The 11,950-nt window shown below is 46.1% G+C and overlaps 1 protein-coding gene across 5 annotated transcripts; it reads left to right on the plus strand.

Moving 5' to 3' along the window:
- Nucleotides 1–810: 810 nt before the first annotated feature.
- On the plus strand, nt 811–10,431 carry Tgif1 (TGFB induced factor homeobox 1). Of its 5 annotated transcripts, XM_040274793.2 has the most exons (6): nt 811–1,099; nt 1,480–2,171; nt 2,384–2,581; nt 2,691–3,015; nt 8,299–8,525; nt 9,366–10,431. In XM_040274793.2, the coding sequence occupies exons 4-6, from the start codon at nt 3,000–3,002 to the stop codon at nt 9,939–9,941; spliced, it is 819 nt and encodes a 272-aa protein (XP_040130727.1). In that variant the 5' UTR covers nt 811–1,099; nt 1,480–2,171; nt 2,384–2,581; nt 2,691–2,999; the 3' UTR covers nt 9,942–10,431. The 5 variants fall into 5 exon arrangements, with proteins under 5 accessions (XP_040130727.1, XP_013219137.1, XP_040130731.1 ...); XM_013363683.4 differs by having other exon boundaries at nt 1,480–2,581; XM_040274797.2 differs by having other exon boundaries at nt 1,480–2,581; nt 2,831–3,015.
- The last annotated feature ends 1,519 nt before the right edge of the window (nt 10,432–11,950 follow it).

An 11,950-nucleotide genomic window follows, 5' to 3' on the forward strand; every position in this document is an offset into this window, starting at 1 on the left:
AACCGAAACTTGTTTTTCCACCTTGACAAAAGCAAGCAAACAAAAAATATCCTAAAGCAATTGCTGGAGTTCAGAGATCATTTTTTTGGGGGGGTTGCTTTCTTCATAAGTTTGGCACTAGCGTTGGGGGTGGAGTGGGGTGACATGCACCAGGGAGGCTATCAAGCTATTAGCTGCATCATAGAATTGTGCCTGATTCTTTTGGGAGCATCCCGCCAGCTTTAATAAACACTGCTTCGAGCAAAAGGTGTGCGTTGACCGGATCAAGCTGGCTTTCTAGCCAAGGTTGGTTTAAGTCTCCACGTTTTCCTCCTCCTCATAATTTGAAAGAGGCTTTTAATTTTTCTCCACCCCTCCCCCTTGCCCTGTAAAGTTTGTTTTCAAGCTGTAAACTCCCTTGACTCTAGGTTTCCATCTCGGTTGCTGGAGAATCGCATTAATTAGCTAAGTTCACTTAGACCAAAGTAAAGCTACCTTTGTGTACATAATGAGAGCCACCCCGTGGCCAAGGATAACCACCGGGAAGAAGGAAACATTTTTGTCTCTGGCTGCCGAAAGCAGGCAAGGGGAGGGTTAAACGGACCGAAGGTTTGTTTTGTAGAGTGGCTTCGAAAGAGTGGAGGCAACCGAAGGCGCTTTGGAAGTTAGCAAACAAAGCGTCTCCGCAGTAACCGTCCGGTCCCAGGCTTGGATCCTGCCACTCACGCCGCGGAGTCGCTGCGGCAGTGGCCCCCGGCTCCTCCTCCTTGCGTCTCTCCTCCCTCCTCTCCTGGTTCCCGAGCGGATATGAGCCACCAATCCCAGCAACAAACAACCCTTCAAATGAAATAACTAGGCGGCCCTCTAACGGGCGCCGGGCAAGCCGGCCCCCTCCCCGCGCCACATCTGTCCTGCACTCGGGCGCAGCAGCTGATTCATCTGCAGCCAGGCCCGGCGAAGGAACTCGGCTCCAGGCAGTTGCAAGCTAGCTCCAGGCTGGTGGTTTCTCCCCAGGACCCTGTCCTCCCTCCTCTGGCTGCTTCCCGTGCTTTTAGATGTGTGTTCTCTTCTGGGCCGAGCAGTCGGCAAACCACAGAAGAAAAAAAAAAAAAATCGTAAGGTTGCTGCCTTCTTATAGTGACGCTTTTTTCCTTGTTGATTCATTTTAAGTCCTGTAATTGGAAAAACCACCCAAGTTTTTAAACCCTGGCCTTAACGCACTCTCGGGGCGGGGGTGTCTTTCGGAAGGGGGCGCAGAGGAGGCTGGCTTTAATTTTCAGCGTAATCCTAAAACAGTCTCCAAAGTCTAGTTTAGTCATTCTTTGGCTGCTTTAGTCCTTCTCGGGTTTAACCTTATTTCCACGGAGCTTTCTCCTACCGGGATCTCCGACGAGGTTACAAAACAAAAACAGCCACAGAGCCGAAACTGGAGACCGACCCAGGCGCTGACGTCTTTTACTAGGCTTATTTGCGTTTAGGGTTTTTTTTTTTCTTTTTCAGTGATGGAGAAAGTCTAACCGTGGTGTATGACAGTTCATTTGCTTTGCTTCAGAACAACGGGACATACCCACGCGAAAAAAAAAAAAAAACTAGACCCAGAGGAGAGGTCATGCGTGTCTAGAAATCAGCCAAACAGCATCTGGTCTTTTAAAAGGGGAATTTCATCAAGGAACTCCTGTTGGAGTCCTCGTAACTCAACCAAAATAAACCCACAGGAACATGTGTTTACTTAATGGCTAGTTTCTGTTTGAAATACAGAAGGGGAGGAGGGGTCCCCTAGCGGGATTTAAGTCCTAAAAGTAGACACTGTTTACCAAAACGGATGAGCAGTCACGGCGTGGTCGCCTATTTGCTATAAAGGCGGCTGCTGCCGGGGTCCGGGGGTGGAGGGGTCGGGCCGAGTAGCAGCCGGGCGGGCGCGCGCCCGGGCAGTCCCCAGACAGAGACGTTTAAAGAGCATGTGAGCATGACAAGTGTCTATTCGCAACGTGTTAGATTTCGAAACTGCCTTGCAATCCAATCCGGAACTCACAGCTTTAGCCCGGGGGAACAGACATTCGCCTAGGGTTTCTGTCTCATCCCCACCCCACCCCCCCACCTCCCATTGCCGTTGTTGGAGGAAGAGCGCCGGGAGGAGAAGGGTGCGCCGCGCCGCGCCCGCGTGTCAATGGCAGCCGCGCATTCTGGAAGAAGTTGGTTCTTGTCCCGAATACTTTTCCTCTTGTGCCCCGCCCCTTGAATCAGAAGCGGCTGTCTTGTGCGGCTCAAGCAGGGACTGAGGAGTTTGGGGCAGCTGTCAAAAACAAGAGGGCGAGTCTTTTCTTCCCTGGGGTGGAGGAGGGGAAGAAGGGGGCGTCCTTTTTCCCATCTGTTGCAATTTCCTAACCCAACGCACTCTCGCCAGCCTCAGGAAGAAAGGCCCAAAGGAAAAACCCGGAACGCTCAGCTGGTGTCTTCGCCGCCGGGCGAGGGATGCGGGCGGTGCACGCGCAGCAGGCAGGCGTGATAGTGTTTCTAGGGTCCTCCACCCCTGTGAGGGACGGGTGACAGTGGCCAGGTCAGAGCGGCCGCGCCGCTCGGTCCAGTCCACCCCCGCTGAAAGGTGCGGGGGAGGGGCGGAGGCGCGGTGGGACGGGCGGGGGACGGGGCGGGCGGCTGGGGGCGGAGGCAGGACCTCCTGTACCTTCCCTCCTTGCCTCTCACTCTGACAGCGCCGAGGTGCGCCGTGCAGGAGCCGGGAACAAAGGAGCGGAGTGGGGAGGGGAGCGAGTTGGGTGAGGGAGAGCCCCCGGCCGGCTGCCAGAAGATCCCGGCAGGAGGAAGCCCAAGTGTCACTTGAATTCCACCCAAGGAGCAGGCGCCTGGGATCCAAGCGCCTTGTTTAGCAATAACGGCTGGAGCACGTCCTATAAGTTGCTGGAGAGTCTGCAGTGAAGGAGGACGACCGCTTGCCCGCTGTGTCCTGGCTCCTGGCCCCTCGAGACCCCAGCATTGCCTTTCGCTGGGAGGGGAGTTCCAGAATGAAGAGCAAGAAAGGTAAGGCGGCCGCGGGCTGTGCGCACCGGGGCTGCGAGTCCCAGAGAAACACGCGGGCCGGGCCGCGCTGCGCTAGACTGGGGGCGAAAGTGACTTGGTGGACTTTTCTGCCCAGGGGCTCTAGGGCTGGAGCGGCGGCCGTTCTCTTTGTTGAGGCTGTGTCTGGAACGGCAGTTGCTGTTTTCCTTCTAGACACAACACGAAGGGCTGTTGTGGGGAGCCGAGCCTCTCCACGCTGCTGGCACGTTGTCAAGAATCAACGCTCAGCGCCTTGTTTGTGCGCCTCCAAGTTTCATTGTCTCCACCAACACCCCACGCTTGGCCCAGCCGCCGCGTGGCTGCTAGCTCTGTCTGGCGGACGGCGGGTGTGGGGTCGGTTTCGGGGGACCCCACCTAGGTTTTCCTGGCCCGGATCCGGAGCTACCGAGGCCGAGGTGCCTTTGTGTGAAAGTTCGGTTCCGGGGGCCCCCACGCCCCAGTGGGCCCTGGTACCCTTTTTGAGGGATGAGATGTTTTTCACAATCAAAGGAATGTGATTCCGGACCCCCACATCGCCCTTGGGCGTACATGGCTTTGGAAAGCTAGACTTCTAAAAAATTTCCAGCTTTTTAAGTTTTCCCACGATGGATTTGGGGCAAGATGAGGAGTTGGACACAGGGCAAGCTGCTTAAAGCTGCATGCAGTCAAAATGTGTCCAAGTGTGACAAGCAGGCTTGGTTGTAAGTGCAAAGAGCGAGGCTGTCATTGTTTCCACGAAGCGTTCTGGACGGTTTACAACTAAAACTTGCCGTCAGTCTGGTTTAAAAACAAAATACACAGGGGGGAAAAAACACCTGAAAGGTCAAAGACTGTAAAGTCTCTTTTGAAGTTAACTTTTGAGTCCCTCGCTGGGAGGTCCCCTGAGTGTTCCGTCGTGGACTAGAGTTGGCTTTTCTGTTGTGATTTATGTGGAGTGGTTCAAAACAGAAGTTAATCGCTCGGGGAAGCCAAGGATCGGGGGCGGGGGGCGCTGCTGCGCATGCTCAGGAGCTTCCTCGAGTTGGTAACTCCACATTCTTTCAGAAAGGGACTGCAACTGCAATTCCAACGGAACGAGATTCGGAAGGGGCAGCCGCACTCCCCGTAGGGTTCCTTCGGCTGTGTTTTTACCTTAGAGTTCTGTTGATGTGATTCTGTGGGAGACTCAGGCACGCGGAACTTCCCTGTCCCCCCCCCCCCCGCCTCCAGGCTTCCCCAGTGAGAGTAACATTAAACGTGCCACTTGGTAGTAGAACTCCCTGCGGACCCCTCCCCGCAGGACAGTGAGAACGTGGGCGTTTACAGTTGGGGACGTTTAACTTGGTGCTGAGAAAACGCGCGGGGGAACGTCCGGGTGTCTCTGCAAAGCCGTGTCATCCTTGATACTGGGCTGACAGATCTACACTCTTAATAGGAGGCGCTCTGGGTTCTGATAGGACTTGCCAGCATAAGGTGTGGGGAGAGGGGGTTCTGGGTTTGAGTGGTTCGAGTGCGCCGAATGCAAAACTGGGCTTCCGCCGGCCCCCTCCCCATTGTTTGAGCTCTGGCGGGGGCCGCTGCGATTACCCTCCCGGCTCAGGCACCCCCGAACCCCTCCCTCCTCCCGCCCCCCCCCCCGACGTCCCCCATCCCCCAGCCCTCTTGGGTATTCCGGGGGACCCTGGCAGGGTGGGTGGGGGAATCCGTGGTCCCCAGCCCCGGGCGCACCGAGGATCTGCTACTCTGCGCCGACTCATGGAAACAATGAAAGGTGACGTGTTGGAGAGGAAACTTTGCTGCGATTGCTTCTGGGCTCCCTGAAGGGTAGCAGAGACTGCTGAGGTTGCCGGGGTTTTCTTTCCCTTTTTTAGGTTTCCCTGACAAATCGTCCGGGATCGGGGACCGGCACCTTGAGGATGTGGGATCTACGACCCCATTTTTAGTTCTCTAGTGACCCGAAGCCCCAGAGGTCCTCTGCTCGTGCTAACTCAAACAGTTTGCAGGCGGTTTTCAGTTGGAGCCGAACAAAAGCGGCTTGCTCTTCTCCGGGCTCCTCCCTCTCCCCCGCGAGCCTCCGGGTCCTGCCTCCTCCTGTCCAAGATTACCTGGGGCTGAAAGGGAGTCTTGCCTGTCGGCTCCGGTAGGGCTCCCAGAAGTCAGTCTCGGCCTATTGTCTGTCTACAGAAAAGTCTGAGCATGTTTTCAAGTTTCCTTAAGACAAAGGCACTTTCAATTCAGTTTCAGGGTACGGGTTTTGGTAAACCAGCGTGGGATGATAATGTGTCCTCTTAGAAAACAGAAGACGGCCCCCAAAGATCACCTAAAGTGGTTTAAAAACAGACAGAAGGAAGGTTTGACAAGGAAAATGCTCCCGGTCTTTTTGGTCCCAGTTCCTGATCACGTTGCTTTAGGATCGCTCTTTGCGGGCGGCCAAGCGCGCACAGTGGATTTAGTAACTTGGGTGTTAAATTGGATTCCTGTTTGCCTCTCCAGAGGGGAGGTATTCTGATCAGGAGACTCGTTAGTTAGGTTAGATTTGCCTTTACCTAATTATTAAACTTTCCTTTACTCTTATTACTAGATTCTTAACATTTTTTAAAAATCCAACTTCACCACCACCTTCTCAGTCCCCCTCCCCCTTGATGTTTCAGAGCTATTCAGAAAAAGAAAGTGCAGAGAAGCAAGATTGCTTCTCAGAGCCGTGGGATCCACGAGCCATCTTGTGGCTTTCTAAACAGCATTTCCTTGTATGTGGATAGAGTAAAAAGGCTTTTGATTCCTCTCTCCCCACCCACCACTGCCCCCCTCCTACACCACAATTTTTAAAGTGTAAGCAAAGCAAGACGATTTGGAAACAAATCGTAACCGGGAAACTTTTCAAAAGCTCTGTTACAGTAGGAAATGAGTAACGAGGAAAAGTCTTTGTTTTTCCAAGTTGAGCCACAATCAGGAGGGAGAGTTTTAATGAAAACAGTCCTGACAGCAATAAACGTGGTTTAGCTGCAGTGAAATATCAGCTGGCCCAAGCCAAGGCACTGAAGGCTTTAACTTCCTGTTACTTCAGCTTTTGTGCACATATTGAAAATATTTGTTAAGAAATCCAGAGGCCTGGCATTCATCCCCCCACCCCCAAATGAACTGAGAACAGAGTGAAGTCTTTCCTTAGTTTGGTGTTGCTTAACTGAAACCTGCTTTTGTATGTCACTAACCTATTGGAAAAGATCAAGCTTCTTGTCAAATGAAGCAAGCAGATCAAAGGACACTCTTGAGCTTTTTATTCTTTTCCGTTGTTGTTGTTTACTTGCTTGTTTCAAACTCTTTGTTATTACCAATTTACAGTTGGGAATTCACTGTTCAATGAGCGATTTTCCACACTTTTTTTCCAGATTAAAAAAAGGAAGAGGGAAATTAAAAGCCTTGAAGCTTTCAGACGTTGGAGAGTTTAAACAAATTGCCTTATTCAAATTTGCTTTAGTTATTCAATTAACTTGACACGTGTTTAGAAGTGATTTCCTTAGTTATCAAGGCAAATGTGAAACAGGAAATCATTTATAATCTCATGGTATTTTATTAATAGTTCACACAAATTTCAGTATGGGTTTTGAAAGTTTCTCAACTTCTCAGCAGTGAAAGCAGTTTCAGTTTTCAATATGCCCTTTCTTTAAACTTTAAAAAAGAAACAGTTTAATTAAATCTTTAGGGAAGGGGAAATTCAAACACATAGCAGTTAAAACTTAGGATTCTTGGGTACTGTTAATCCTTGAGCTACAGTGAATTTGCAAAATCATTCATCTCTTTTGTTAAACAAGAACTTGCTTTACTTTGTCTTTGGAGCATTTGCTTTTCCTGTAGGAACGTCCTCCAGCACCTTCTGCCCCCTGCAGTCCAAAACTAAATGTGTCACCAAGTAAAGCCAATCAGTTGGTGTATTTTTTAAAAGTTCCTTAAAAATACATTATATGGTATATCACTGTGAAGAACATTTTGTTTTTATTTTCTAGTACTCAGTTAAAATTGGGTCTTTTGTTCAACCAAAGTTACAGAAGAAAAACATATCTACATATATATATATCTACATGAAGCTAAAAATGCAATATCTTTAAAAATTAATCTCTAATACAGAAACACTGATATTTTCAAGCATGCTTATAGTTTGTAATTCATGTATACTTTTAAAATTTTGGATTGTCTTCCCCCAACAAAGAATATTTCTCTAGACGTTTACAGTTACCAGTTATAGTTTTGAAAGGTGAGATTCATAGCATTTGTTATTTAAATTCTTTTAATTAAAAATGATATTTAACAGTTGGGCCGGTCTGAATTTTTATTGAATTCTGTGTATCTGATTTAAATATTCTGTATGGTTTGTGAATTCTTAAAATTTCTGGTAGGATTAAAGTACTTAAAACAGAAGGAGCTTCCTTGGGGGTTGCATACTTAATTTTCTTTGTCATGTAAGAATTTTAAGTACTGAACCCTGCTAATCGATATGTAATATTGCAGGTTCATATTAAACTAGCAGTTGAAATTTATGCAGTGTTTTAAGTTAATTCCGTTTCAGGCATCTTTTGAAGTCTTCCTGGAGTACTAATAGTAGAGAAATACTTTTATATAATAAAACTGAAAACTAGTGGTTGTAGTTCATGAAGTGACCATTGAAAGTAGGTGTTCCAATCCTGCATAAATATAGGTCGTGATGAATAAGAAATGATCATGGAATTAGAAATTTTTAACAAGTATTTTATAGTACTAGCTAGGTAATTTGTCCTCCTTATATCAGTGGGGGGAAAAATAGCAATTCTCTTTTACTTCAAACCTTTAATGGAAAGAGGAAGATTAACACTTAAGATGTAAATTAGCATATTCATTAGCCTTTTATTTCTAGTTAGGAATGACCTTTAACAGAAGCTTGTTAAACACACACCCCACTGCCCAGCACCCTTCTTGTTTCAAATGGGGCAAATTATTCAGTTTGTCTCTCCCAATGGATTGAACAAAAGACTTCTGAACATCATTCAAAAAAGAATGTGAGAAGTTAAATCCTAGAGGACCGTGCCTAAGAAAAGGTATCTGGTGGTTGAGAATCTACCTTGTGCAGGTAGTCAAATTATTCTTGAGGACTTTTACAGGTACCCTGGTAATTCAGAGCAGAAAGCACAGGTCTTTCGCTTCGTTTTCAGTGGTTGAAAAAAATACAATTACACTGACTGGTCAGAATCGATGAGCTCTGCGATAGTTGCCCTGCTGATAAAAAGCAAGTGACAGCTGGCCTTTGTGCTTTTCTAGGTGTTGTTGCAGCATCTGGCAGTGAGACTGAGGATGAGGACAGCATGGACATACCCCTGGACCTTTCCTCTTCAGCTGGCTCAAGCAAGAGACGGAGAAGGGGTAACCTACCCAAGGAGTCTGTTCAGATTCTGCGGGATTGGCTGTATGAGCACCGGTACAACGCTTATCCCTCAGAGCAAGAAAAAGCATTACTGTCCCAGCAAACTCACCTGTCCACACTACAGGTAAGGAAAGAGAGCACAAGGTTATTGCACTCTTTTTTTTTTTTTTTTTTCCAATGCTGAGGGGTTGAACCCAGGGTCTAGTGTATGCTACTCTGCCTCTGAGGCCCTCACGCATGAATTTTCATTTTCAAAGTCATTTCAAAGCATTCCTGCGCGGAAAGTCATTCAGCTCCTCCCCACTTAAAAAAAAAAAGAAAAAGAAGAAATATCTTTTTATTGGAAACGTTATAGCGCTAAAAGCTAATAGTTGGCTATTTAGAGAACACAGAAACACTTGACAGTCATCTGTCAGATAGCATTTCCTTTAATGCCTAAAAGAGCCTTCAAACATAAAAAGAAGGTTAAACCTTACTCTATTGCCCAGGAAACTGGTTTGATATTTAAACAAGGACAGACTTCAGTGAGGTAATTCATGTTATGTCTGTTGACATAGTCATTTGAACTGGGAAAAATCAGTTACTGGGGAGGTGTGGCACTTCTCATACAGGAAAGGTTTTCCTGTAGTTGATTAACTCAAGTGTTGGGGCAGTAGGTAATAGGTTAAACAGGGGAGAGTTAAAGGTAAAGCTTCCTCCCTAAAATCATTTTCAGGTATTTGGGAATTTATATCTTTTCTCTCTCCTAAAGAGATTGAAAGATAACAAGTCCCCAAAGCAAATGTGTATTCAAAGCAGAAGGAGATTTATGACAGGAGGTGGCTCTTTTTCTTGGCTGGGTTCAAATACCTTGAAATAACTGGCGAGTCCAAATAAGCCGTTCGATGCCTTCTTTCATCCAAAGAACAGGGGTCAGCTAGGCACCCCTAGAACCTGTTTTCAAAGTGTACCAATATGATTTCAGGTCTGTAACTGGTTCATCAACGCCCGACGCAGGCTTCTCCCTGACATGCTGAGAAAGGATGGCAAAGATCCAAATCAGTTCACAATTTCCCGCCGTGGGGCCAAGGTTTCTGAAGCTAGCTCTATGGAGGCTGCCATAGGTATCAAAAACTTCATGCCACCTCTAGAGGAGAGCCCGTTTCATTCCTGCACAGCTGGACCAAACCCAACCCTAGGGAGGCCTCTGTCTCCCAAGCCAGCATCCCCGGGATCAATTTTGGCTCGTCCATCAGTGATCTGCCATACCACTGTGACTGCATTGAAAGATGTGCCTTTCCCTCTCTGCCAGTCGGTTGGTGTGGGACAAACCACAGATATACAGCAAATGGCAGCCAGCAACTTTACAGACACCTCTCTCGTGTATCCGGAGGACACATGTAAGTCTGGACCGAGTACAAATACTCAGAGCGGTCTTTTCAACACTCCTCCCCCTACTCCACCGGACCTCAACCAGGATTTTAGTGGATTTCAGCTTCTAGTGGATGTTGCACTCAAACGGGCTGCAGAGATGGAGCTTCAGGCCAAACTTACAGCTTAACCCCTCTGTCAAGCAAAACAGTTCTCGAAAATGTCATGATTGCCAAGGGGGGTGGTGATGGCAAGAGATGAATTGCGTTATTTTATATATTTTTTTATTAATATTTGCACATGGGATTGCTAAAATGAAGCTTCCTGTTACTGAGATGTCTTCAATGGAATACAGTCATTCCAAGAACTAGAAACTCAAAGCTACTGTAGAAACAAAGGGTTTTCTTTTTAAAATGTTTCTTGGTAGATTATTCATAATGTGAGATGGCTCCCAATATCATGTGATTTTTTTTTTTCCCCACCCCTTCCCCTATTTTTTGTTGGTGTTTTTTTCAGACTGTGCAATACTTTTGAGAACCTATAGCATCTTTTCATTCCCATGTGGAACAGGATGCCCACATACTGTCTAATTAATAAAATTTTCATTTTTTTTTCAAACAAGTATGAATCTAGTTGATCGATGCCTTTTTTCATGACGTAATAAAGTATTTTCTTTAAAAGTTGTCGTAATACAGAGTATTTTGTTGCAGGAGGCACCTCTTAAGTAGTGATAGGAATGCAATACCCCAGTGAGCAGGAAGTTGGGGGTGGGGCTGAGTGTGAGTTAGGGGGGTGTCACTGACTCTTTGAAGAGCTGTGGACAACAAGCCAATATGTATAAACAGGATGTGTGATATTTACTCTTGATAGGAGGCATAGCAGGCCCTTAAATCTTTTCTTAGAGCTGAATGGCAAATCGAAATGAATCATTTAATGAGCACCGAGCTAATTGCTAAATCCTTCCTGTGATCTGTCCTGTATTTTTTTAAAACCTGGCCAAGCTGGGGGAAGCAACTAGTTATGGCTTCAGTTTTCAGAAGTAAATAGCACAAGCCATTTCTTAGTATTGTCCCTCTTCCACATTATCCTTTAAAATAAGCTGTGCTCAGTGGTACAGTTGGGCAAGGTCTTTGCATTCAAATATAACATTAATTTATAGAGAAATTACCTTTTAAAATATGTTTAAAGCAGTCTCTAAACTGACGAACTAATGGATGAGGTTCTGTCTATGGTGGTTTGGTTATTTTAATAGGTAAACATTTTGCAAGGACACAAGTTTTTGAAAAAATGGTGCTGTGTACAAGTAGAGTTTGTTGGACTAGACAATTACTTACAAAGCCCAGATAGCCAGAAGGGAATTTGTAGTGTTCCTTTCACTTGTCGCATGCCACAAAACCATTCTTATTATCGTCATGCTTAGCATGAAGTTTCTTTGTTGGTCTAGTCATGTTCTTTCCAGCACTGGCCCAGCTATGAATTGTCTTAAGTTAGGGGGAGCATTATGGCGTCAGGATTGTGGAGTATAGAAACATTCTTCCACATTGAAGTTGGTCTAGTTTTGAAACTCTGTTATAGAAAATCCCTCCTGTAGAAAGAGATAGACTTTTTCCCCCCAAAAGGGAAAGACAGAAACTGATAATGATAACCAAGTGATATAAGAAAATGAAGTGAGAAAAAGATGTGGTAGTCCAGCCAGGTGCTGTGTGAAGGCACTTAGGAGGGGGCTGGCCCTGCCTCAGAGTCATAGAAATAGATGAACCAAAATATAATGCTGATACATAAAAGAAACAAAACACATTAATATAATACAAATGAAATAAAAGTGATTAAAATTATTGCTTGCTCCAATAGCTGGATCAAAAGCCACACATTTTGCTGTAGCATAGGTAAGGGAGAACAGCAAATTCTGAAAGCTTTATGTTAAGGTGTTCTGATTAATCACACACACTAAAAGGGAGAAGAGTCTTTGAAAAGAACTAGGGAAGGAGCTTGGTAGTAAAGTGCTTGCCCAGCCTGCCTTGGGTTTGATCCCCCAAGGTCATTGAAACCCAAAGGCTTGGGAAAAAAAAAAAAAAGTCTCTAAATTGCCTGTGTTTTTAGAACAGGTAAATACAATTGAAAAGGTAAACATGAAAGCTATTCATATCAAAGCCAATAGAAAATGGTTTTTATGCTTATTATTTACTTGGTACATATTTA

The sequence above is a fragment of the Ictidomys tridecemlineatus genome, chromosome 13, assembly GCF_052094955.1.
Source record: "Ictidomys tridecemlineatus isolate mIctTri1 chromosome 13, mIctTri1.hap1, whole genome shotgun sequence".
NCBI classification, from domain to species: domain Eukaryota; kingdom Metazoa; phylum Chordata; class Mammalia; order Rodentia; family Sciuridae; genus Ictidomys; species Ictidomys tridecemlineatus.